At 44.2% G+C, this 26,160-nt stretch overlaps 1 protein-coding gene across 1 annotated transcript in view; it reads left to right on the forward strand.

Annotated features, from left to right (window-relative positions):
* The window catches only part of LOC309831010 (sodium/glucose cotransporter 1-like), a gene marked incomplete at both ends in the record, with an annotated part of 62,390 nt that overhangs the window by 33,682 nt on the left and 2,548 nt on the right, over positions 1 to 26,160 (forward strand). Inside the window, 7 exon segments of the mRNA XM_082667941.1 lie at positions 5,257 to 5,389; positions 7,673 to 7,674; positions 7,678 to 7,780; positions 9,006 to 9,156; positions 21,073 to 21,241; positions 23,593 to 23,808; positions 25,979 to 26,078. Coding sequence (XP_082524067.1) covers positions 5,257 to 5,389; positions 7,673 to 7,674; positions 7,678 to 7,780; positions 9,006 to 9,156; positions 21,073 to 21,241; positions 23,593 to 23,808; positions 25,979 to 26,078 — 874 coding nt within the window.

The following is a 26,160-nucleotide window of genomic DNA, read 5'->3' on the forward strand; positions in this document are numbered from 1 at the left end:
GTCTCTGCAGTCTCTGCAGCCACAGGCAGGCTTCCCTCCCAGCCTTGTGTAATACCCAAATGTAGTGCAGGACCACGTTCTGTCTGAAAGGGGTCTCTCGGGACTTCCCTGGTGGTCCAGTGATTAAGACTTCACCTTCCAATACAGGGGGTGCGGGTTCGATCCCTGGTCAGGGCGCTAAGATCCCACATGCCTCACGACCAAAAAACCAAAACATAGAACAGAAGCAATATTGTAACAAGTTCAATAAAGACTTTAAAAATGGTGCACATCAAAAAAACTTTAAAAAAATAAGAGGTGTTCCCCCTCCAGTCCTGTCTATAACAGAGCACTTGTTTTCATTTTTTTCCTCCCTCTCATTATCTACAAAGCACAATGTTTGCACATGAAAAATATGTCAGTTCTCCCAAATTGAGTCTAGAAATTAAATACCACTAATCAGTATTTCAGTTGGATTTTTTAAGGACTCAAGCTTATTCTAAAAATTATATGGCTCTCTATCAATGGTTGTTAATGAAATAAACTGTGAAATATTCATACAGTGGAAGGCCAATATAGAAATAAAAAGGAAGTACAGCTACACACCATAGCATGGATGAATCTTTAAAGCATTATACCAAATAAAAGAATCTAAACACAGAAGACTAGGTGCTGTGTGATTACATTTATATAAAGCTTAACACAGGCAATGCTAAGTTATGTTGTTTAGGTATACACAATTACGTAGCAAAAAATTGTAAAGAAAAAGCAAGGAGGAAATAAAATAGTCATTAAAGCGATCATTTCTGAAGCAAGGGAGAGGGTTGAAGTTAAAAAGAGGCACATATAACGGTGGTGTTCACAATCATTAAAAAGTGGAAACAACCCAAATATCCACCAACGAATGAATGAATAAACAAAATGTGTATCCATGTGTTGGAACATTAGTCAGCCACAGGGAGGAGTGAGCACAGACACATGCTACGCCTTGGAGGAACCTCGAAAACATCATGCGAAGCGAAAGACGCCAGACACAGAAGGCCACCTACTGTATGATTCCTTTTATATGAAATATCCAGAACAGGCAAATCCTTGGAGACAGAAATCCGATTAGTGCTTCCCGGGGGAGGAGGGATGGAGAGTGGCTGCTTCATGGGCCTGGGTGTTCTTCTGGGTGATGAAGAAGCTGAGATGCTGGAGAGAGGTGGCTGTGATGGAACACTGGGGATGTACTAAATGCTACAGAATTGTTCACTTTAAAATGGTTAATTACATGTTATGTGAATTTCACCTCAATTGTTTAAAAGAGCCATAGAGAGAGGCTTCTGGGGTACCTCAATGTTGCTCCTCTTTTCTTTTTTTTTTTTTTTTATTTTGTTCCACCACCATCAGTGAGTTTTTTCATACATTTCTAAATCAGTTAGATTCTTTGTTGCATTCTGTATGCCAGCCTTTGAGTGTTGCACCTCTTGACTTGGTGTTTCCATGGTGCGCTCTGTAATGTGCTACACCATGTTCGTGTGTTATAGCACAATAAAAAGGGTTTAAACCTTTTGTGGAAGGAGAAGATGCCACAAATAGCTAACCCAAGTTTGAAAATGAAGAACAAAGGGGGAGAACTTGCCCGACCAGATATTTAAACTTTGACAAAGTCGCAGTAATACAAGCAGTTTGAAATTCCCAGGAATAGACATATAGACTAACAGGACAGAATGAAGAGCTCAGAGACAGACCCATGTATTTATAGGAATTTAATATGTGTTCAAGGAGGCTCCACAAAGCAACAGCAGAGATACATACTCTTCAATGTTGTTAAAAAAAAAAAAAACCAAAACCCAGCTTACTATTTGGAATAACAAAGCTTCATCCCCACCTAACACTTACACAGAAGTGGGCTTCAGATGAATTAAAGACTTAAACGTGGAAAGTAAACCTGTACTACAATAAGGCGAGGTAATGCTAGTGAATACTTTTGAGTTGGGGGAGTGTAAATCATATCGGTTTGATCACATTACACATAAGGCCTTTTTAACAAAGATGCTCTAGACAAAGTTGATGGATGAAGGGCTAGAGAAGAATATCAGAATGTTTATAATGAACAGGAGACTAATAGCAAATCCACAAGAAAAAGGAGCTCCAGTAGCCATGCAGGCAAAAGATAATGAGAGACAATTTGTAGAAAAGGAAATGCAAACAAACGTAAATGCTAACAAGCATATAACCCAGCATTATCAGGGAAGTGCAATTTAAAACCACAATGAGACTGGCAAAAATTAGAAAGCTTGATGATGTCAACTGTTGAGGAGGACAGGGATGTTCAGGAATCCTCTTGCATTTCTGGTGAGAGTGCAAACGGGGCATGTTTTCTGGAGGGTGATCTGGCAATGCTGAATAAAGTCAAATATGTTGTACTCTGTGACCAATTGGTGATGTTCCTCAGAAACTACCCAAAACTCCTCATCCAAGTTCATAGGGGACCATATGTGAGGCCTTGATCACAGTGTTGATTGTGCTAGGTACTGAGGTGGGTGGATGAGATGGGGGTGGGGTGGGAGTGGGGGATACCACTGAGGGCTGCTGTGCCTCCGTGAGAAGCCGTGGAGCCACCATACAAGGAGTGGCACTGATGGAGCTTTACCATGTGCTGAGCGGAGGACCAGGAAACAAGATGAGGCCCAGAGCCCAGCACACGGGCGTGATCTGTAATGCAGCCACAGTGTTGTTATTTGTATTCTTCCCCTCTGCTTATTATGTGTCTAATTATGCTGCTTTATGTCAATGACAAGAAAAGTCTTTCTGTAAAAATTAGAAAACAAGGTGGAATCAAACCACCACAACCAAGAAACCCTTCCATCAGAAATGATCAGTTAGATTTCAAACTCAAACTTCTGGAAATGAAAAATATTCTTACTGAAATGTAAAACTGAGTAACTGTTAGAATAACAGATTAAACATAGCTGAAGGAAAAAAGTGGTAACCTAGAAGAGAGAACTGAAGAACTTGCCCAGAAAGCAGAAAAATGGAAAGTGTGAAAGAGAGACAAAGTGACATGGAAGACAGGATTAAAATACATCCTATTGGAGTTCCAGGAGAAAAGGGGAGAAGCAATATTTGAAGAGAAAGTGGCTGAGAATTTTTACAGCTGTTGAAAGAACAGGACTCATCAGATTCAGGAATCACAGTGAATCCCAAGCAAATCTACACAAAGTCACCTCCTGATGAAGTTTCAGAACATGAAAGACGAAGAGGAGACTGAAAGCCACCTGAGAGAAAAGATCCCTTGTAGAAGAAGACAGGTACACCCCCAACAGTCTGCTCAGCAGCAGCAGTGGAACCCAAGGGAGAGGAGGAAACTTTTCAAGGTACTGAGGAAAATGTCCACTTTCAATTACGTGCCCAGCTAAGTATTACTCAGTAACAAGGGCAAAATAAAGGCGTAACCTTCCCTAGAGACTGAATGACGTGCATAAAGAAAAAGGAGGTCCTGGTGAGCAGGAGGGACAGTTAGAGAAGCCGGCCGGCACGTGCGCAGATCTGAAGCATTGGCTGAAAATCACCATAATTCTGCACACAGGAAGTAACACAGGACAGAGCTAAAATATCGGACCATAATTAGAGTTAAATCTGTTTGTGGACCTTAAATTGTTCAGAAGGGCACAGATACTGATTTACTTTAGACCTGAAGTTGTATCCATGTTAAAATTTTAAGGGTAATTATTAAAAGCATAGAAGTAGAATCTCTAACTTCCTAACTAGTAAAGAAAATGATTTAAGAAAGAATTTTAATTGAAAAAGAGACAAACTGACCAAAGGAAAATTGTTTTCCTTTGGCCCACTACCATCTTTAAACAAGAATTCGTCCCTTGCCCCGCTTTGTAATATATGACAACCTATGAAAGTGCTTAGGGCTTTCTGCGTGGAATGATTTCATGCCCCTACGACTATCCTGTCCTCAGAATAAGAGTTGGCTTCTGGGGCTTCCCTGGTGGCACAGTGGTTGAGAGTCCGCCTGCAGATGCAGGGGACACGGGTTTGTGCCCCAGTCCGGGAAGATCCCACATGCCGCGGAGCGGCTGGGCCCGTGAGCCATGGCCGCTGAGCCTGCGCGTCCGGAGCCTGTGCTCCACAACGGGAGAGTCCATAACAGTGAGAGGCCCGCGTACCGCAAAAAAAAAAAAAAAAAAAGAGTTGGCTTCTGCTCTGGCCCTGTTCCTTCATCCCCTCCCTTAGAGACCATCTCTTCTGTGTGCAGAGCTAAGCAAAGACCAGGAAGTGCAGCCTGGCTGCCCACCTGCTCAGCAGAGACCCCCAGGCACCTAGAGGCTGTCAGCAGGATGCCCACAGGCCCACTGAGAAGCAGTGCCTGCTTACATGAGGCAGGACCACCTTGGGGTTCTTCCTCCTATTAATAAATAATGCATGTGGGAAAGAAAGAAAGCATTAAAGAAGAACATGAAAATCCTACCTGTCAATCCTACCATCCCAGGATTAACCTCTGTTGTCATGTTGGTTTATTCCTGTGGACTTTTTCTAGGTATAGAGTCGAGGTATGTGTGCTATTGTATCCCGTGCCTTTTTGTTACTGTCACGCTATGAGCATTTTTCACATTATTTAAATATTCTTTGAGAACGTAATTTTAATGCATACAGAGTACTGCATTGTCTTGATGCACTGGACCATGTCTTTATGTTCTTTCTTAAGTGCTTCTCCATCTGCCCGCTACACCATTCTGCTCGGGCTGAGTGCACACTGCCTCTTACAGCAGGAGCACCGTGAAAGGGGGCGTGAAGCGCCTCCCAGGAGACTTTGCATGTTAAGGTCTACACTGGTTCATTTCCACTTGGACAAGTGAAGCTGGTCCCAGTTCTAAACACTCATTTGTTACCGGGGACCAACCTGTGCTTGGATTGTTGTCACAAGGGCAGAGACGGTCTGTGGCCTCTAGAAGGGAGTCTCATCCTTGCCAGGGGACAGCTTGTAAGCACTGTGCTGCTGATTGGTGTGCAGTGCTAGCAATGAGGCCAAGGTCAGGCCACCCTCCTCCCCTCTGGTAGCTGTGCACTGAGCAAAACGTGTGCATCGGTCACACGTGCCTCCTCTGGCCCTGCATGCCCGGAGACACCTGGGTGATTGGGGTGAGCAGTGGGCACCCCCTCCGAGGGCACACCCTACTGCTACTGCAGGTCACAGTTGTCCTATCTGTGCCGAGGCAGCCCGGGCTTGATACACTCTGAGAAAGCCCCCCCGCCCCCCCCCCACCTGTGTTTCCTCGGCAGATTTTTGTCCAGGGCTGCCTGGCAGGGAAGAACGTGTCTCATGTGAAAGGCGGCTCTGTCTTGTGTGGGTACCTGAAGCTGCTGCCCATCAGCATAGTGATGCCAGGGATGATCAGCCGCGTCCTGTACACAGGTAATTCTTGCTCTGCTGTGTTCACACTGATCTTCTTCTCCTCTCTCAGGCATCTACATCTAGGGAGCATGGGGTTATCAGGTCTCCTGCTGGGGAGACTGCTGGGGTTGAGGTGCCCCGGATTGCTTTCTTGGGAGCTCATGGATTTAGATTAGGGATGTGGCTGAGCAGAAGTCTGGCAGGGACCGTGGATGTAGGTGGCAAGAGAGGAATTGCAGAGAGACGAGTTCAGGCGGAGATGAGCCAGCCGATGCTCCCTGCAGTGGCCGGTCTCTGCGTGGCGTTGAGGCGTGGTCCATGGGGAGGTCAGCTGTTCCCCATGCACTGCAGGCACCGTCCTGCGGGCACTCCTGGGTGCCAGGCATTGTGCTCGGATGTGACCAATGCCGTCACTGCTCTCACAGCCCCAGGTGTGGCACGTCGATGGAACCCCCAAAGTGGGTCTAGCCCTGAGGCCCACGTTCTTTCTGTTAAGTGCTGTGAGAACGTCCCTGCTGCACTTAATTGAGCTGTCATAATTTCGTGGATGTCCCTCATCCCCGTTGCAGCCTCGTTTTACTGCCTTTAGGTGTACTGCCTCTCGGTGCCAGATTTGTTTATTCATTAAACCTTTATGGAGCACATACTCAGATGGTGCAGCCACATGGACAAAGCAGGCGGCTTCCACAGTCTTCTGCCTCAGTGCTTGACAAGGCCAAGCAGAGAGTGAAGCACTTTTTATTGCGAAGCCACATGTGCAGTAGACGTCTCTAACCCTAATCCATCCTCAGTCTGCCTCTTTTTTAAACCTGATCCCTTTCCAGTTTCAACAGAGAGGAGCGCTCCGTTCCAACATCCCAGGTTTGGTCTTTGGCTGTCAGGTAGTCCTTTCTGGGGTCTCTTAGGTGGTACCTCCTCGTAGGTTAGAAATAGGCCTCTGTGCTCGCTAGGACCCCAGAGTCGCCTGTGCTTGGCGGCCCTGCCTCCCCAGCCCCACTTCACCTCACAGCCCACCCCACCCACTGGGCGAAACCACATGTCTCTTGGCCTCTAGAAGTGGCTGAGGGAGGAGCGAGAAGAGCGGGCCTCAGGAAGCCACACGCCCCCAGCTTCTGACCACCAGGTGAATAGAGTTGGTGGGCTGCCCTTGGGAGAGCCGTCAGGGTGGGGAGGGGCCCAGGACCACTTGCCCCCCATCCTCAGAAATGGCCAGACTCACAGACTGTTTACACACACTCATAGAGAGCGGTTTGGCACAAAAGCTCCGCACCTGCCCACATTCCTGGGAGAACATACTTTTCCAGTAACCCAAACGTTCCTGGTCCTAGATTCTGGGTCTCTCCCATGGCCAGAACCGGGGGCCAGACACTCACACGGTGTGATTCTGCCAGTCAGGTTTTCCTTGGGGGCCACTGTATTAGTTGAGGCTCTTGAGTGAAAATGACGTGCACTTTTAGCTCCTCTTTCCTCCGAGCTGGTGTCCTCTCAGTCTGTCTGATGGCAGATGACCACCAGCAGCACCAGCCTTCCACCCTCCAGCCCAACGACCCCCAGAAAGAGTGTTTCCTTTTCGCCCTCCCAGCAGAAATCCCAGGGGAGTCCCGTGAGCTCACTTGGGTGACGGACCAGTCATTGTGGCCAAGGGGAAGGTGTTTCCAGAATGGCCAGGTGGCCCCTGGGCTCCTCCCAAACCATGCCGAAGGAGACTGAGGGCCTGCTCGCAGGGCAGGGGGAGGGAGAGCAGGCAGAGGAAAAGCTGACCCCCTTAGTTTTCCTGACGTCCCCAGTGAAACCCCTTGCTCTCCATGTAAACCCAGGCCCTTCCTGCCTCTTCCTAATCTACGTTGATTCGTTGTTTGGTTTTTTTCTCAGATGGTAAATTTTAATCTGTTATTTAAGCTCTTGAAGGCCTATCACATTCCCTCCTTTACTTCCCTTTGTCCAAATTTCTCCCCAAATACTCTGAAATAACACCCCTACGGGGCTAAGGGAGTAAGGTCATGAGTGGCCCACCCATCAGTGTATGGATGAATCATCGTTTGCTTTCCTGACACCTGGCTGGGATCATTGAAAGGCTTGTCGAGGTCACAGGGCTTGCTGTGGGTCAAGCAGTGAACTGGCAGAAGCACCGACCTGCTGACTCCTGGGGCCTGACCCCCAGCTCCTGACGCACGTGTGGGGTCACGAATTGGAGACGAAGAATCTGCCATCCACACACCGTTCCTAATTTGCTTCCCGTTCCCTGAGCTCAGATTTTAGTGCTCAGGGGCCACATGCTGGTGTGACCCTTGTCTCTCTTTGCAGATTAAGTGGCGTGTGTTGTGCCTTCAGAATGTGAAAAGTACTGTGGCGCCAGAACTGGCTGCAGCCCTCTCGCCTACCCCGTGCTGGTGGTGGAGCTGCTGCCCAGTGGTAAGAAGTGGAGCTGCCTCCAGGGCTATGAGTGGACGGTCAGGAGTGAGGGCCCCGGTGGAAGCGTAGGCTGTGGGAGGGGCCCTTGGCATCCCGGGAGCCTTGTGGCCTCCTCTTCCTTTCTCTCTCTCTCTCTCTCTCTCTCTCTCTCTTTTTCTCTCTCTGTCTCTTTCTTTCTCTTTCTCTCTCGGGCACGTGCTCAGGCCCAGCCTCTGCTGGCCCTTTGCATGGTCCCCTCCCTGCAGAACCCACGCCTCTGCTCCTCACTGCTGCAGATGGGAGCTCGGCGTTGTTCTAGTCTGTGGGGACAAAGAGGGGAGCAAGACTGCATCCTGCTCTCAAGGAATTCAGTCCAGTGGGACAGGCAGGGGCATGGCTTTCGTCTCACCCACTTTGCCACATCCCAGGGAAACGGGCAAACAAACAGTACAGTCTTTTTAAATTCCGTATTAGCTCTGAGGATAAATAGGCCAGCAATGTTGAGACATTCCCATAAAATACAATGTAGATAGATCCCAGCTGAGGGAAGCACCAACCATCCCACAGTTCAGGAAGGGGGTCGCTCAGCACCCGGGGCTGCAGCCCAGGGCCATGGGCACTTGAAGCCAGGCCAATCCAAGAACTCTAGTCTTGGCCTGGCCTGAGTACCTACTGAATACAGTGAGGCCTCCTGTGCAAGCCCTGTTACCCTCAGGCTCTCCCAACTATGCATGGGAATCTCTCAGCAAAGCCGCTGCCATCCAGTGGCCTTGCAGGTCAGAAGCCTAGACTGTTACGTTTATAGGTAACACTTGTTGAGAGCTTGCTCTGTGTTGGACATTGTGTTAACCCATCTTCTTACTGTATCTTAATCTTAACAACAGTCTGTGCAGTAGGTACTTTAATACCCACCTTACAGATGGGGACACTGAGGCACAAGGAGCCACATCATCTGTAAAAGGGGTCAGCACTGGTGTCCTTCTCACAGGGCTGTAGGGAGATCATCAGGCTGATGCCTGAAGAGGTGCTCCAGCCCAGAGTAAGCACTCGGCATATTATATGAAGACACAGCGGCCAGCTAGCAAGGCTCGTCACAGAGCAAGGGCAGCTATAACGCACTTGATCTATCTTAGATGGACTCCCACTCCGAACAAAATTTACTATGTGGGAATGTTCCTCAGGAGGCCTAAGGCGTCCTGGCACGGCCAAAGAGCTGGAGGCCCAGGAAGTGTTCCTTTTCTTCCAGGTGTTCGAGGCTTGATGGTGTCCGCACTCTGGGCCTCTCTCATGTCCTCCCTGACTTCTCTTTTCAGCGGTGCCAGTGCCGTGTTCACAATGGACATCTACACCCAGATACAGCTGATGGCCACTGAAAATGAACTCATGCTAACAGGCAGGTGAAGGATTCCTCTAATCACATGAGTTACTGCCATCAATGAATCGATGCCCACAAATGTCATTATGTGAAAAATGTAGGCTCTAATGCTGCATATAGAGTTATCTTGTTTATATACAGCATGGTGGTGTTTTGTTTGTTGTAGTTTTGCAGTGAAGATGTATTGCTTTTATTTTATTTTTTATTTTATAAATTTATTTATTTTTGGCTGCGTTGGGTCTTTGTTGCTGCACATGGGCTTTCTCTAGTTGTGGCAAGCAGGGGCTACTCTTCATTGCGGTGCACAGGCTTCTCATTGTGGTGGCTTCTCTTGTTGTGGAGCACAGACTCTAGTCGCGCGGGCTCAGTAGTTGTGGCTCACGGGTTCTAGAGCACAGGCTCAGTAGTTGTGGCACGTGGGCTTAGTTGCTCCACGGCATGTGGGATCTTCCTGGACCAGGGACTGAACCCATGTCCCCTTCACTGGCAGGCAGATTCTTAACCACTGCGCCACCAGGGAAGTCCTGTATTGCTTTTATAATCACAAAGAAAATTGTTTCCATTTGGGAAAAAATTAAGTAATAATCACAATGATAATGGGTACATATTAATGTACCCCCCAAACTAGTCCTTGTGAGGAAGTGTATCTACATTATCTCGTTTTCTCTTTCAGTCCTCATGACAACCTTTAAAGGTAAGTTTTAGTTCTTATTCTCACTGTACAAATGGGGGGAATGGCTCAGAGAAGGTAGTTGGTCTACCTGAGTCACATGGAAAGAGGATCTCATCCATCTCAGGGCCATGCCATTAACCAGGAGGCCTCACAAGCTAGGCATAAGGCAGGAGGTGTGAATGTGTAAACACGTGGGCCTTATCCTCATTCTGTAGGGTTTCACACTGGCTGTCTGTGGACCACTTCCAGCCCACACACTTTGAACTTGGCCTACGTTACGCCTCAGATGCCTCCTTCATCCCGTGGCAAGGTACATACTGCTCACTGTCTTATCTGTCTAACCCCTGCAAATTGAGTTTGCTGTTACATTTTGATTAGCATTCCATTGTTTAAAAAGCACTTTTCTGAGAAACTTTAAGAAACAGGTACCTGTTTTATTTAAATTTTTATAGAACATAGGGGAAAAGGAGAAAGACTTAAATTCATTTCATAAAGCTCAAGATATTGATGCCAAAACTGAACAAATACAGCACAGGAAAAAATTAAAACTAAAGACTCATCTCACTTTTAAATACCAATGCAAAACTTGTAAATAAAATATTAGACACAAATCCAACAATATACTAAAAAAATGTTAAAAGAATGACATCTCATTACCAACTGTGATTGTTTTCCAGAAATACAAGGATGGTTCAATATTAGGAAATGTAGTAACATTACTCACGATATTAATAGATCAAAGAGAAAAATCATATATATCTATTCAGACGATGAAAAGGTATTTGGTAAAATGGGTACCTTTCAACATGACAAAACATATCTGTATCACCCTAAAAGCCAAGTCATACCTAATGGAACTAGAAAGGAACAAGGCAAGAATGTCCCCCCTTACCGCTATATTTATACTAATATATGTGTAAAATAAAATGTATATATAAGTAGACCTAAATAGACATTTCTCCAAAGAAGATATACAGATTGCCAACAAACACATGGAAGGATGCTCAACATCACCAATCATTAGAGAAATGCAAATCAAAACTACAATGAGGTATCACCTCACACCGGTCAGAATGGCCATCATCAAAAAATCTACAACCAATAAATGACGGAGAGGGTGTGGAGAAAAGGGAACCCTCTTGCACTGTTGGTGGGAATGTAAATTGATACAGCCACTATGGAAAACAATATGGAGGTTCCTTAAAAAACTAAAAATAGAACTACCATATGACCCAGCAATCCCACTGCTGGGCATATACCCTGAGAAAACTATAATTCAAAAAGGGATGTGTACCACAATGTTCATTGCAGCTCTATTTAAATAGCCAGGGTATGGAAGCAACCTAAGTGTCCATGAACAGATGAATGGATGAAGATGTGGCACATATATATACAATGGAATATTATTCAGCCATAAAAAGAAACAAACTGAGTTATTTGTAGTGAGGTGGATGGACCTAGAGTCTGTCATACAGAGTGAATGAAGTAAGTCAGACAGAAAGAAAAAACAAATACCATATGCTAACACATATATATGGAATCTTTAAAAAAATATGGTTCTGATTAACCTAGCGGCAGGACAGGAATAAAGACGCAGACGTAGAGAATGAACTTGAGGACACGGGGTGAGGGAAGGGTGAGCTGGGACGAAGTGAGAGAGTAGCACTGACATATACACTACCAAACGTAAATAGATAGCTAGTGGGAAGCAGCCGCATAGCACAGGGAGATCAGCTCGGTGCTTTGTGACCACCTAGAGGGGTGGGATAGGGAGGGTAGGAGGGAGGTGCTTGCAAGAGGGAGGGGATATGGGGACATATGTATACATATAGCTGATTCACTTTGTTATACAGCAGAAACTAACACAACATTGTAAAGCAATTATACTCCAATAAAGATGTTAAAAAAAAAAAAAGTAGACCCACAGGTGAAGTTAGCAGACAAGGACTTTGAAATAACCTTGATTAATAGGTACAAGAAAATAGAGGGAAAGGTTTATAAAATAGATGAAAAGAATTGGGAATTTTTCCAGAGAATTAGAATTTATAAAAATAAGAAGGTCTAGAATTGAAAAATAAATATCTGAAATTAAGAACTCAATGGATTTGTTAGCAGCTGATTGGCTGTAGCAGAAGACACTGTTAGTGGCTTGGAAATGGATTAGTCTACAATATCCAAACTAAAGCACACAGGAGAAAAGGAAGATACACGTGGAACACAGAAGAATAATATATATGTATTATTGGAAATTATGTGTATATGTATATATATATATGTAACTGTAAAAGCAATTTGGAGAAGATAATGGCCAGGAATGTTCCAAATATCTGGACAACTATCCAGAGATTCAAGAAATTCCACAAATCGCAGGCAGGATAAATACAAAAGAGACCATACCCAGGCCACATGATAGTGAAACTGCTGGAGACTGGAGATAGAGAAGATCTTTAGAGCAGCCAGAAGAAAGTAAATCACATCACCTTCAAAAGAGCAGCAGAGAGACTGATAGTAGAAGTTTCAACAGAAACTGTAAAAGCCAGGAGGCAGTGGAGTGACATCTTCAAGTGCTAGAAAAACTGCCTACCTGGAATTCAATACCCATCGAAATAGCCTCCAGAGTGAAGGTGAAACAAACAGGTTTTCAGATAAATGCAGGTTGAGAGAATTTATTACAAAAGAATTTCACGATAAGAAATACTAAAGCATGTTCTTTAGGCTGCAGGAAAATTATCCAGATGGAAGAATTGACCTTCAGAGAAGGATGAAGAGCACCAGAAAGGGTAAGTATGTGGGAAATAGAAGTGAGTGAGTGTTGACATAAATAAGAAAAAATGTCTATGGGATTAACAACATATGGAGGCAAAACATGCCAGTAAAATCCCAGAGAGAATGAGAAGGGGCTAAATGGAGCTTAAGTATTCTCACGTTCTCTTGCTATTCGGGATGTGGTAAAAGTCAAAACTTGTACCAGACTGTGATATGTCAAGGATGCATGTAGTCTCTAGACTAAACAATATAAGAACAGTTCAAGAACGTTTAACAAGTTAATAAATGTAAAATATGGGATAACTAATAAGTCAAAAGAATAAAAAGAACGTGAAAGGTAGGTTAACTGGAAAACAATAGCATAGCTCCTAAATATATCAATAATTTCATGAAACAGAGATAGGTAGACTAAGTAGCTGAGTTAAAAGGTGAAGATTATCAGCTTTTTTTTTTAACCAACTGTAATCTACGTAGAAGAGACACCTTTCTTTTCCAATTTTGTTGGGATAACATTGACATATAACACTGTATAAGTTTCAGGTGTACAATAATGATTCAATATATGTATATATTGTGAAATGATCACCACAAGTTTAGTTGACATCTATCACCTCACATAATTAGTTTTACTTTCTTGTGAAAAGAACTTTTAAGATTTACTCTCTTAAAAAAAAAAGATTTACTCTCTAAGCAACTTTCAAATATACAATATACAAATACACAATCCTGTGTTGTTAACTACAGTCACCATGCTGTACCTTATGTCCCCAGAACCTATTTATCTTATGACTGGAAGTTTGTACCTTTTGACCACCTTCACCCATTCCCCCTACACCCATCCCCAGTCTGCTCTCTGTTTCTATGAATTCAGGGTTTTTTTTAGATTCTACATATAAGTGAGACCATACAATACTTGTCTTTCTCTGTCAGACTTATTTCACTTAGTATAATGCCCTAAACGTTGTCACAAAAGGGAGGATTTCTTTCTTTTTTGTGGCCAAATGATATTCCATTGTGTATATGTACCACATCTTCTTTATCCATTCATCTGTTAATGAACACTTTGGTTGTTTCTATGTCTTGGCTATTATAAATAGTGTAAAGGGTGTAGAGGTCTCTTCAAGATAGTGATCCTTGTTTCCTCTGGATATGTACCCAGAAGTGGAATTGCTGGATCATGTGGTAGTTCTGTGTTCAGTTTCTTGAGGAACCTTCATACTGTTTTCCACAGTGGCCACACCAGTTTACACTCCCACTAACAGTGCACAAGGGTTCCCTTTTCTCCACATCCTCACCAGCACTTGTTATCTTTTGTCTTTTTGATAATAGCCATTCTAACAGGTATGAAATGGTATCTCATTGTGATTTTGATTTGCATTTCCCTGATCAGTGATGTTGAGCACCTTTTCATGTACCTATTGGCCATTTGAATATCTTCTTTGGAAAAATGTCTATCAGGTCCTTTGTCCATTTTTAAAATTCTATTATTATTATTATTATGTTGTTGTTGTTGTTGTTGTTGTTATTAAAGTTGTCTGAGTTCCTTAGACAACTAAGGAACTATCAGCCCTTTATCAGATGTGTGGTTTGCAAATATTTTCTCCCATTCTATAGGTTGCCTTTTCATTCTGTTGATTGTTTCTTTGACTGTGTAGAAGCTTTCCAGTTTGATGTAGTCTCACTTGTTTATTTTTTTATAAATTTATTTATTTATTAATTTTATTTAACTTTTTTTTTTGGCTGCATTTTGTCTTCACTTGCATGCAGGTTTTCTCTAGTTGCTGAGAGTGGGGGCTACTCTTTGTTGCGGTGTGCAGGCTTCTCACTGTGGTGGCTTCTCTTGTTGCAGAGCACAGGCTCTAGGCGTGCGGGCTTCAGTAGTTGTGGCACACGGGCTTCAGTAGTTGGGGCTCATGGGCTCTAGAGTGCAGGCTCAGTAGTTGTGGTGTACGGGTTTAGTTGCTCCGCGGCATGTGGGATCTTCCCAGACCAGGGCTCAAACCCACGTCTCCTGCGTTGGCAGGCGGATTCTTAACCATTGAGCCACCAGGGAAACCCTCACTTGCTTATTTTTGCTTCTGTTGCTTGGGATTTTGGTGTCATATCCAAAAGTAAATCATTACCAAGACCAATGTCAAGGAGCTTATCCCCTATATTTTATTCTAGGAGTTTTATGGTTTCAGGTCTTATATTTAAATCTTTAATTCATTTTGAGTGGCGTTAAGATAGGGGTCTGGTTTCATCCTTTTGCATATGAACGTTCTATTTTCCCAGCACTATTTATTGAAAAGACTGTCTTGTCTTCATTGAGTTTTCTTGGCTCCCTTGTCAAATATTAGTTGACCATATATGTACGGCTTTATTTCTGGGCTCTAGATTCTGTTCCATTGGTTTATGTGTCTGTTTTTATGCCAGTACCATACTGTTTTGATTACTATAGCTTTGTAATATAGTTCAAAATCAGTATGTGTGATGCTTCCAGATTTGTTCTTCTTTCTGAGGGTTGCTTTGGCTATTCAGGATCTTTTGTGGTTCCAGATGAATTTTAGGATTATTTTTTTTGAATTCTGTAAAAGATTCCTTTGGAAATTTGATAAGGGTTGCATTGAATCTATAGATGGCTTTGGGTAGTATGGACATTTTAACAATATTAATTCATCTGATCCATAAACACAAGATATCTTTCTATTTATTTGTGTTTTCTTCAATTTATTTTATCAATGTCTTATAGTTTTCAATGTAGAGACCTTTTATCTCCTTGGTTAAATTTATCCTAAGTATTTTATTGTTTTTGATGCTATCATAAATGGGATTGCTTTCTTTATTTTTTTCAGATAATTCATTGTTAGTGTAAAGAAACACTACTGATTTTTGTATGTTAGTTTTGTATCCTGAAACTTTATTGAAGAGAGACATCTTCTTTAAGATTGAGGAAGGCTTAAAGAAAACATGAGAAAATACGTACCATGCAAATATGAACATAGATGCAGAAAATTTTAACAAAATATTAGCAAATCAGGTCCAGCAACATAGAATAATACACCATGACCATCTGGAGTTTATTCCAGGAATGCAAGCATAGTTTTTTATTCAAAAATCAATCAATGTACTTGACCACATTAACTGAAAACAGGAGAAAATTATATAGTCATATTAATAGATAAAAATCATTCAAAATTTTAAGACCTATTTTTTAATCTTAGCAAATTAGAGAATTTAAAAGATCTTCTTTATTCAGACTTTTAAACATACATGTTCTTTAAAACCTGTAGCATTTATCATACTTAATGTTTATATTTGAAAATCTTTTCCCCTGAGATTGGGAACTAGACACATGCATCCACTATAGCCACTTTTCTTCAGCATTGTACTGGAGGTGCTACTCTGCAAAAAGGTGAAAAAGGAAACAAATGTCATAAGGATAGAAAGGGAAGAAATGAAATTGTCATGAAAGACTTCATAGACAAACTTAAAATTTTACGCGGGCCTCTCACTGTTGTGGCCTCTCCCATTGCGGAGCACAGGCTTCGGACGCGCAAGCTCAGCGGCCATGGCTCACAGGACCAGCCGCTCCACGGCATGTGGGATCTTCTCCGACCAGGGCACGAACCCGTGTCCCCTGCATCGGCAGGTGGACTCTCAAGCACTGCGCCACCAGGGAAGCCCCAAACTTAAAATTTTAAAGTGAATTTAACAAGACTGATAAAAGATCAAATACAAGAATTAATCATATTTTACACATTACACATTATACATATTAACATTTGTAGTGTCATTAAACCATATCAGATACCTAGGAATAAATCTCACAAAAGATATGAGAAAATTGCTGAAAATTACAAAGCGTTGTCGAGAGAAATTAATGAGACCTAAGTATAGCAGGAATATACCATATCTGTGAATTAGAAGATTCAATAATGATATGTTTGTTCTCCCCATATTATTCTACATACTCAGAGTAATCCCAATCAAAATGCAGTAACATTTTGTATGCATGTAAAAATTGACAAACGAGTTCTAAAAGTATATAGAAATGCGAAGAGCAGAGAATATCCAAGGCTATTCTTGAAGATGAACAAAGCTGGAGGATTTATGCTAACAGATACCAATATCTATTGTGAAGTGATACTAATTAGACAGTGTGGTTTTATTGCAGGGGTAGACAAATTAATGGAACAGAATATCAAAAACAGCGCACAGGTATACAGTCGTCTAATTCATGACAAAGATTACAGTACAGTGCAGTGGGAAAGTGTAAGGGGAGAAGAAATGGTACTGGGTAATTTGGCTATTCCTGATAAAAAGAATATTGACTAACTCCCTTTACACAAAAATCTATTTCAGATGGACTGTGTATCTGAATGCAAAAGGTGAAACAGTAAAGCTTTTATTTTTTAAAAGTGGTCAGCATGACACCAGATTGCCAGTCACATATCATGTGCATCAACAGTAGCTTTCTTAGCATGTCATTAATAAATTTTTGCATCATGTAGAATTGTGTTTACGTATCAGAATGCAAATACCAACGTCTGATTTATAACTTTTGGCTCATATTCTGTAATCCCCACATCTGTCAGGATTTGTGCCATCATCTGTGCATCTTTTGGCATGCTCTTAGGAGAAGCCATATTGCCAGGCTCCATGATAACTGATCAGACTCCTCGAGCTAAATCACCCAATTAAAGTATTCCACCTAGTGTGGTGTACCAGTGAGCACCAATTCCTGGTGTAACGGTGAGCAGAATATTCAGGAGCATCCTCACTGCCATGGCTCCAAGCACCTCCCCAAATTTTACCTTATCCTTTCAGTATCTGTAGGATCTCTAGTAATGGTAGTATGTGGGCGTGGAGGGGGTTCTTTTTCTCTTGAGTGAACTTGCCTAGGCGTTTATCAATTTTAATAATTTTTCCAAAGAACTAACTTTGGGGCTTGTTGATTCCTCTGGTTTTTTTCCCCCATTGAATTCTATTCGTTTCCTTTTTTCTATTTACTTTGGATTTACTATTCTTTTCTTTTCTTTTTTTTTTTTTTAGCTTCTTAAATTGGAAATTCATATCACTGGTTTAAAACCTGTCTTATTGTTTACAATTACCACTTAAAACTATAAATTTCCCTTTAAGCTCTGCTTTAGCTGCATCCCACAAATTTTGATATGTTGTGTCTTCATTTTTAATCAGTTCAAAATATTTCCTAATTTCCTTGTGATTTATTTCTGTGTTCATAGATTATTTAGAAGGGTGCTGTTGGATTTTCAAGTATTTAGTACTTTCCTAACTATTTTATTGTTATTGATTTCTAATTTACTTCCACTGTGATCCAAAAACATACTCTATGAGATTTTAATCTTTTGAAATTTATTGATACTTTTGTATTCTTAATTTTTGTCTAGTTCCTCTGTTATATATATCACATATACTGTGTATATTATATACACAGAGGAGGTATTAAAAGCTTCATTTATGATTATGTAGTTGTCTGTTTCTGTCTTATAGTTCTTTCAGGTTTTTTTTTTTTACCTCTTATATATTCAAGTTCTGGGATTAGGTGCCCTTATGCTTGTTATGGTTTCCTGAGGAATTAACTTTTTCATCATTATGAAATGTCCCTTTTTATCTCTGATAATACTTCTCGTCTTGAGATTTACTTCATTACTGTTATAGATCACACCAGCTTTCTTATGCTTAGGGTTGATAACATCTTTTACTTTCAACCTGTAAATATATTTAAAATGAGTCCCTTGTAGAGCACATATAGTTGTATCTTGATTCTTTTAATCTAATCTGACAACCTCTGTCTTTATAATTTGAGTTCACTTGCATTTAGTGTAATCATTAATATGGCTGGAAATAGTTTTTATATTTTAATTTCTTTTTGTTGTTCTAGGCATTATAATAGGCATTATTAACCTACCTTAGTGTACTTAAAATTAATATTGTATCATTTTATGTAAAATGTAAGTACCTTGCAACACTATATGTCATTTTCCCCTTTCATCATTCATGTTATAGTTGTCATATATTTTACATCTACATCCATTATTAACCCCAGAATACAGTGATAGTGATATAATTTTTTGCCTTAAGCAGTCAACTGCCTTTTAAAGAAAATAAAATAAGAAAAAAAAATATATGTAGCATCTTATATTTTACTCTTTTGGACTTATCATTCCTTCTTTAAGGTGCAAGTTTCCATCTGTGTTATTTCCCTTCACCCTGAAGAATTTCAGTATGTCTTGTAATGCAGGTCTGTTAGTAACAGACTCTCTCAGTTTCTGTTTATTGGAAAATGTTTTTCTTTCATCTTTATTTATTTTAAGAATTTTTATTTATTTTATTTATTTATTTTGGGATGTGTTGGGTCTTCGTTGCTGCACGCAGGCTTTCTCTAGTTGCGGCGAGGCACACAGGCTTCTCACTGCGGTGGCTTCTCTTGTTGTGGAGCATGGGCTCTAGGTGCGCAGGCTTCAGTAGTTGTGGCATGCGAGCTCAGTAATTGTGGCTCGCAAGCTCTAGAGCAGAGGCTCAGTAGTTGTGGCACATGGGTTTAGTTGCTCTGTGGCATGTGAGATCTTCCCAGACCAGGGCTCAAACCCATGTCACCTGCGTTGGCAGGCAGATTCTTAACCACTGCGCCACCAGGGAAGCCCTCATCTTTATTTTTGAAGGATACTTTTGCTGGATGTAGAATTCTGAGTTGACAGTATTTTTCTTTTACCACTTTAAAGTATGCTCTTCCTTTCTCTTCTGTCCTCTTGTTTCTGATGAGAAGTCATCTATAATTCATAGTACTGCTCTCTGTATGTAATGTGTCTTTTTTCCTGGGCTTTCAAGATTTTCTCTTCATTTTTGGTTTTCAGCAGTTTTGTTATGGTGTGCTGATGGGCTTTTCTGCACTTCTGAACCTGTAAATGAATGGTTTTCACCAAATATGGGAAATTGTTGACCATATTTCTCTGCATATTTGTCTTCTGCATCCCTCATCTCCTTTTTTGTGACTCTGCTTACACACATATTTGCTCTTTTGATATTGTTCCACAGATCATTGAGGCTCTCTTTATTTAAAAAAATTTTTCTCTGTGTTCTTCAGTTTAGAGTTCTATCAATCTCCCTTTAGGTTTATTGCCCCTTTCTCCTGCCATTTCCAATCTACTGTTAAAGCCAACCTGTGAATTTTTTGTTTCATATTTTGAACCAGAATTTCAGTTCTGGAATTTCTATTTGGTTCCTTTTTAAATTTTTTCTAGTATCCAGTTTTCTGTCATGATTTTGCATCTGTTCACTTATAACTATAATTTCCTTTAAGTCCTTTAACATAACTACAGTAGTTGCTTTGAAGTCCTTGTCTGCTAATGTTAATACCTGAGCCATCTTGGTGTCAGTTTCCATTGATTGCTTTCTTCTTGACTATGGGTTACATTTTCTTACTTCTCCACATGTCTAGAAAATTTTATTATATATTGAACATTGTAGATAACACATTATAGAAATTCTGGATCATGTTCCTCTGAAGAATATTGGTTTTTGTTCAAGCATGCAGGTAAATTACTAGTTGATCCCCTTAAAGTTGTGGAGGCCTGGTTTTTATACTTTGTTAGGGTGACTCTGTTTCAGTTTTGCTCTAGTCTTATAGCAAGTTCTTAGTCCTGGGAGATAGTCTCTGCTTCTAAGGCATGGACATTCAGGGGTTTTCAGTGAAAAGCCTGAGGTGGTTACCTGGCCCCTCTAACTTGATGAGATTCAAACTCCAATTTCTGTCTCCCCTGCTATAAGCAGGCAATGAAATCTCTGCTCAGCTTTGTCTGCCTTCCAGCAGTTGCTTGTTGGTGGACTATCTGGCAGTTCTTCCCCACATGCACAACCAAGGGTTTAAAGGGAGTTTACACAAATCTTTAAAATCAGGTGCCATACTAATCCATCTGAAATCTTTAGAAATGTGTTACCCCTGAAGAAATTAATATTTTCCAGGTATTATTTTTTTTCTTTTTTTTTTTTATCGTGATGTGCGGGCCTCTCACTGTCACGGCCTCTCCCGTTGTGGAGCATAGGCTCCAGACGCGCAGGCTCAGTAGTTGTGGCTCACGGGCCTAGCCACTCTGTGGCATGTGGGATCTTCCCAGACCGGGGCACGAACCCGTGTCCCCCTCATTGGCAGGTGGATTCATAACCACTGCTCCACCAGGGAAGCCCCAGGTATTATATATTTTAAGCACGACCATCCCAACACAGTCTCCAAATGTGATGAAAATCTACCCATGATCCAGTAACAGGCAAATGGACCCTCAGTTTTATTTGTCCAGAAGTTGAAGGGTTTTTGCCTGCAGCCCTATGGTCCTATTAATGTTTAGGGGTATGGCTATCTCCTCTGCCACGCTTATGAATGGGCACTTGAATTTAACCTAAGGAATAACTAAAACTAGCTAATAGTTTACAGTTTGTAGATATTTTATTGGCAGGTAAAAAACTCATAAAACTGCCGTTGACTTTTGGTTTAACTTACAGGTTTTTTGTTATAATCTTACTTGCTGTCTCCATTGCATGGGTCCCTGCTATACAAATGGCACACAGGGAACAACTATTTGAATACATGCAAGCAGTTTTAAGTTACCTGATGCCGCCCATTGCTGCCATCTTCCTGCTTGCCATATTTTGCAAGAGAATCACTGAGCAGGTAGGTGGGAGTTGGCATGGCCACAGCATGGCACAGTGTGAGGGCTTGCCTTCACATCATACCTATCTTTGCAAAAGTTGCCCTGAGAGGGTCTCTTGTGCTTCAGGAGTTGACACCGTTGCATCATTTGCTTTCTGAGAGATGATCTACTCCTGGGCAGCTTTGGTCCGAGCTCCCTCATGCTTGCAGGGGAAAGGCAAGCTCTGATTTGTTTTCTTCCCTTTGCAATGTTATCCACTTTCGACTGTGCCATAGATGGTGCAAAGTGTGTGGGATCCTCCTGCATGCTCATCTAGCCACAGGAAGATATTCTTCTGTTGCCTCTGTGCATGGATGTTTCCTGCTCAGAGGTTTCAAACTCACAGGGGGATGTTCAGTCATGAGCTCCTACCGCCTTCCCTGCATGAAGACCATCTCCTCCAGCCACACTTAAAACTAAATAAAGATCCCAATTAATGGTTTGATCATTTCATCAGTAAGACTGAAAGCACAGTTTGCCAGAATATTTTCATTCATTATTTGAGTCACTTCTTGACCTGTTTCTCCTAACAGCACTGAGCAGCTGGGCCTTGCATGAGTTCCCAAGCATGGTGCCTCTGTGACCTGGCTCCTGCCTGCCTCTCAGCCCTGGCCCTCTCCATACACAGTCCCTAGGCCCCAGCTACTGTTAACCACTTGCAGTGCTGATTGCCTGTCTCATGCCTTTTCTGGCCCCTCTTCATTCCTGTGGACTCTTTGCTTTGCCATGAATATCTTTGTCCACCTCCATCTGGCTGGTGCTTCCTGCAGGCCCATGTCAGGTGTTCAATCCTCCAGACAAATCTGCTAGTGCTTCTTGCTCTGCCCAGCTCACCAGGACTCAATTGGGCACCGAGAATGGGGTGGGGGGCTGCTGGGCTCTGGAGATGCTCTTCTCTGTGCTCTCTTGGGAAGGGCAGGGGCAGAGGAGCAGGCAGTCAGGAGAACCTGCCTCCTACCGGTGATGGTCACCACCCTTGCAGTACTGGGGCCTATCACCAAGGGAAACTGGGGATCTTGTCAGTGGCTCTCCAGCTACCCCTGGTCCAAGGTTACAGCGTATTGTGGCTACCTTCCTTGACCTAGAGAACTTCTCCAGGCCTTCTCTCCCACCCTCATCTGGCTTCTGCTGCCCATCTGTTTCTAGATCTTCCCTTTTCTGCACGCCTCCTTCAATAAATGGGTCCTGTGGACCACACCTGGCCTTTGGTTTCAGCTCTTTCTCCAAGATGCTTCCCACATACTGTATCCTCTACCTCCTCCAACATTCAGCCACACCTGAGACAGGCTCCAGATGCAGCTCTAGGACCAAGATGAAGTCCTCACTCTTAAAGAGTGGACTGTCCAGTTGGAGGAGACGGATGATACCCAATGAGCAGATAAGATTTCTGAGAGTGGTGTAGTGCTGTTTAAAAGTCAAAAAGGATCATGGAGGTTAGCAGGGTAGGTGCTGGGGGCAGGGGGAGCACAAGGACATTAGCCAAGGTAGTGGGAGAAGATTTCTCCTAAGAAAGTGACCTCGAACCTGAATCCTGGAGGATGAGCTAGAAACACCAAGATCTAGATAGAGAACCAAGCAGAAAGAAGGGCAAGTACAAAGGCCTGGCCGAGAGCACAGTGGGCAGCCCTGACATGCAGGAAGAGGTCATGCTTAGTGGCTGGAGTAGACTGACCAGGGGAGAGGGCGGAGCCAGGTGAGGTCAGCTCGAGCAGATGAGACTTGCTTCTGAGGGCAGCCATGAGAAGCCACGGTGGTCTTCAGCAGAGTCAGGGCACTCCCTAATCCATGCTTTGAAGAGACCACTCTGGCTTCTTGGACAGCGGGTGAGCAGGAGACCAGGTCTGGATTCCACCTGTGTGAGAGAAGGTGGTAGATGGGGATTGAGGTGGTCGCTGTGGAGACGATGGGACGATTTGCTGATGGATTGGTGGTAGGGCAGAATGGAAGGAAAGGGGCCAGGGATGTCTCCTGCGGTTTCTGCCTGAGCTGCCAGGGCGATGGAGGTGCCCCTACAGCAACAGGCAAGACTGAGGTCTCTTTGGACACATTACGTTTGAGATGTGTCTTCACCGTCTAACTTAAAACTGTCTCCAGTATTTCCTAAGTTTTCTGATTGACCTAAGAGAGTGTCCATGTGTCTTCGGTCTGTGTTCAGCCCAAGAAGGTGTCATCTCCTCGCAGTGCTAAGACTCTGCTTCTGCAAGGCATGTGAAGCCCTTGTTATGCTGAGTTTAGCTGACCAGTTTAGACTGGTCAGGAGGCGAGGCTGAGGATGGCTTGTCTCATTCCCCGTCTTCCTCCCAGGCGACTCTCGGGGCTCCTTCTTTGGCAGGGTGCCTTCTGGAGGCTGACTGGTGGACTTCTGATTGGCTTCTGCCGCATGGTGTCCAAGTTTGCCTACGGGGCCTGGAGCTGCTCGACAAACAGCAGGTGCTCTCGGATCATCTGCGGCGTGCACTACCTCTACTTTGCCGTCATCCTCTTCACCATCAGTCTTTTCACCGTCCTGGGGATCTCCTTGTTCACAGACCCGATTCCAGATAAACATGTGAGTGCTGCCATGAGGATGCTCAGGGGTCCACCGCAGTCCCAGTGTCCCTGTGAACCACAAGTTGGCTCTGCCAGCTTTGGAGAAAAGTGGCTGAATTCCTGCATTCTTTTTGAAAGCGGGGTGGGGGGAGAGAGGGGGCGGGGGCTGGGGGTTGGGGGGTGACGGTTGGATCAGAAATAGGCAAATAACCTCCTTGCCTTAAAAACTAAACTAAAAAGCTTTCCAACAGGCCTCTAATTATGTATTCACTGAGAATGAGAAGTTTGGTTTTTAAAATACAAAATTTCCTTGAAGTGCTAAGGTTGCTAACCTCAGCGTGAATTAATGTAATCAGGGCAGTCCCAGCTGCCACCCACCCAGAACGGATTAAGCCAGCAGGAGGGGGGACAGTAATGCTAGCAGTGCTGTGGCTGGTGGCTGGGCACACCTCATTCTCCTTTCCCGGCCACTTCCCCCCTCCCAGGAGGCAGGTATCAGTCACCCCAGTTGGAATATAAAAAGCCTGGGCTCAGAAAAGTCAAGTCACTTGTCCATGACACCAAAACTAGCCAGCAGCAGGACTGGGCCTGACCAGACTCCATCGCGTCACCCACGTGGGCATGGCCAGGAGGCTTAGCAGGACAGGGGCTTGGCTGAGCCGAAGAGCAGCAGGGAGGGTCCTAGGTGTCAGAGGAGAGGGCAGGAGGAGCTCAAAAGGGAGGCGGGTCTGTGAGACCCGTGTGCCCTGGGGTCTGGGTGAGAGCTGAGAACTTGGAAGGCCGCCTCCCCTGTGGCCACCTTTCTGCTCAGTAGTTCCTTTTGACCCATTCCTCTCTCGCACACAGCCCCGTGGGATTGGGATGGAGCAAGTGGGGAGGACGGCCAGGAGTGCCCAGGACAGCTCGCCCACCACACGTCCCTGCCCTGCTCCCGGCACGTGGAGAAGCCGTGGGTGCTGGACCCAAGCTCCTGTCTCTCAGGGTCTTCATGGTTGACTTGTCTGACTTCTTTTCTGCTGCTCTTGTATTCTCAACTTTTTGGTCTTGCCCGCTTCTCAGGCAGCCACGTGCTTGAGTGCTTTTCCTGCCCAGCAGCACAGGTGCTCTGGAGAGGAGAGGAGGGAGGCAAAGGGGGAACCGTGCTTTCGGGTCAGTGTCTGTGCTGCACACTGGGCGCTACCAGGGGAAGCGGGACCACACTCAATCCCATGTTCTTCCTGCCCAGCGGCCTGGTCCACAGGGCTCGTCGTGTAATTGGGAAGGCAAATGCAGACGTACAGCATCACCAGGAAGCAACTCAAGGCTAAACCCAGTCTCTGTCACTGACACGGCAGCAGGTTCATTACTGATGTCTTAGTCCGAGAGGCGGGGCTTGGAGGGGCTGCTCAGTCACATCCCTGCTATGTTTGGGGGAGTGGGAGAGGTGGTGGTGCTGAGATTCAAATATACCGAAGCTGGTATAATAGATTAAAACCTGCTCCGGGAGAGACTTGGTGGAAATGTTCGCTTACTTGTGCTTCTGCTGACCCCAACCCTCAAAAAAAGCAAAAAAAGCAACAGCAATTGTCTGGGTTTTACTTCCCAAAGTCTCCATATGTGTTTTCAGGAAGAGAACAAAATAACAGACTAGAAGGGAAGGGATGCTCCCCTTCTGCATCTGCAAATGCCTTGCTGAGCTTGAGCGACTAAGCCTGGCTAGGGACCAGGTCAGCCGGGTACCCCAGGTGAACCAGGTCAGGCCTCCTCTGGGCTGTGTGAGTGCTCATCTCTGACAGCCAGGAGGGGCTCCTGGAAGGAAAGCAGAGTTCCCAGGTCTACCCTGCGGGCCCATCCACCAGAAGCAGCAGACCGGAGTGATGAGCAGCTTCTCCCACCCTGAAGGGCACAGCTTCCTAGACCCTCAGTTACTGGAAGAAGCCCTGAGCGTGTTGCCTCCTACCCTACCATCCAGCCCAAGACACTGAGGTCACCTTTGGGCAGCCGCACAACCACACAGGACCAGAGCCAGCACTGAAATCCAGGGTTCCCAGGCGCCTTGCTTTCCCCACCCCATGTTCCTTCTGTCCCTTGTTGGAGTCTAACGACCCTTTTCAGTCCCTCGAGACCCTGGTGCCCAGCTGTGAGCTGTGGCACCATAAGGCCTGCGTGACATGGCCCTGGATGGTGACGTGTGCCTGCTCTCCCCCCAGCTACGCCGCCTCTGTTGGAGTTTGTGGAACAGCCAAGAGGAAAGGGTCGATCTGGACAAAGACACACAAGGGAAGAGCCCCGCACCGCAGGCACGGCCAGGTGAGAAGGGAGACCCAAAGCCAGCAGAGAGGCCTGTGCTGCTCCTTGCCCCCACCCCCGCTGTCTCCACTCCCAGAAGTAC

This window comes from Grampus griseus (genome assembly GCF_964374135.1).
Source record: "Grampus griseus genome assembly, chromosome: 12".
Lineage (NCBI taxonomy): Eukaryota > Metazoa > Chordata > Mammalia > Artiodactyla > Delphinidae > Grampus > Grampus griseus.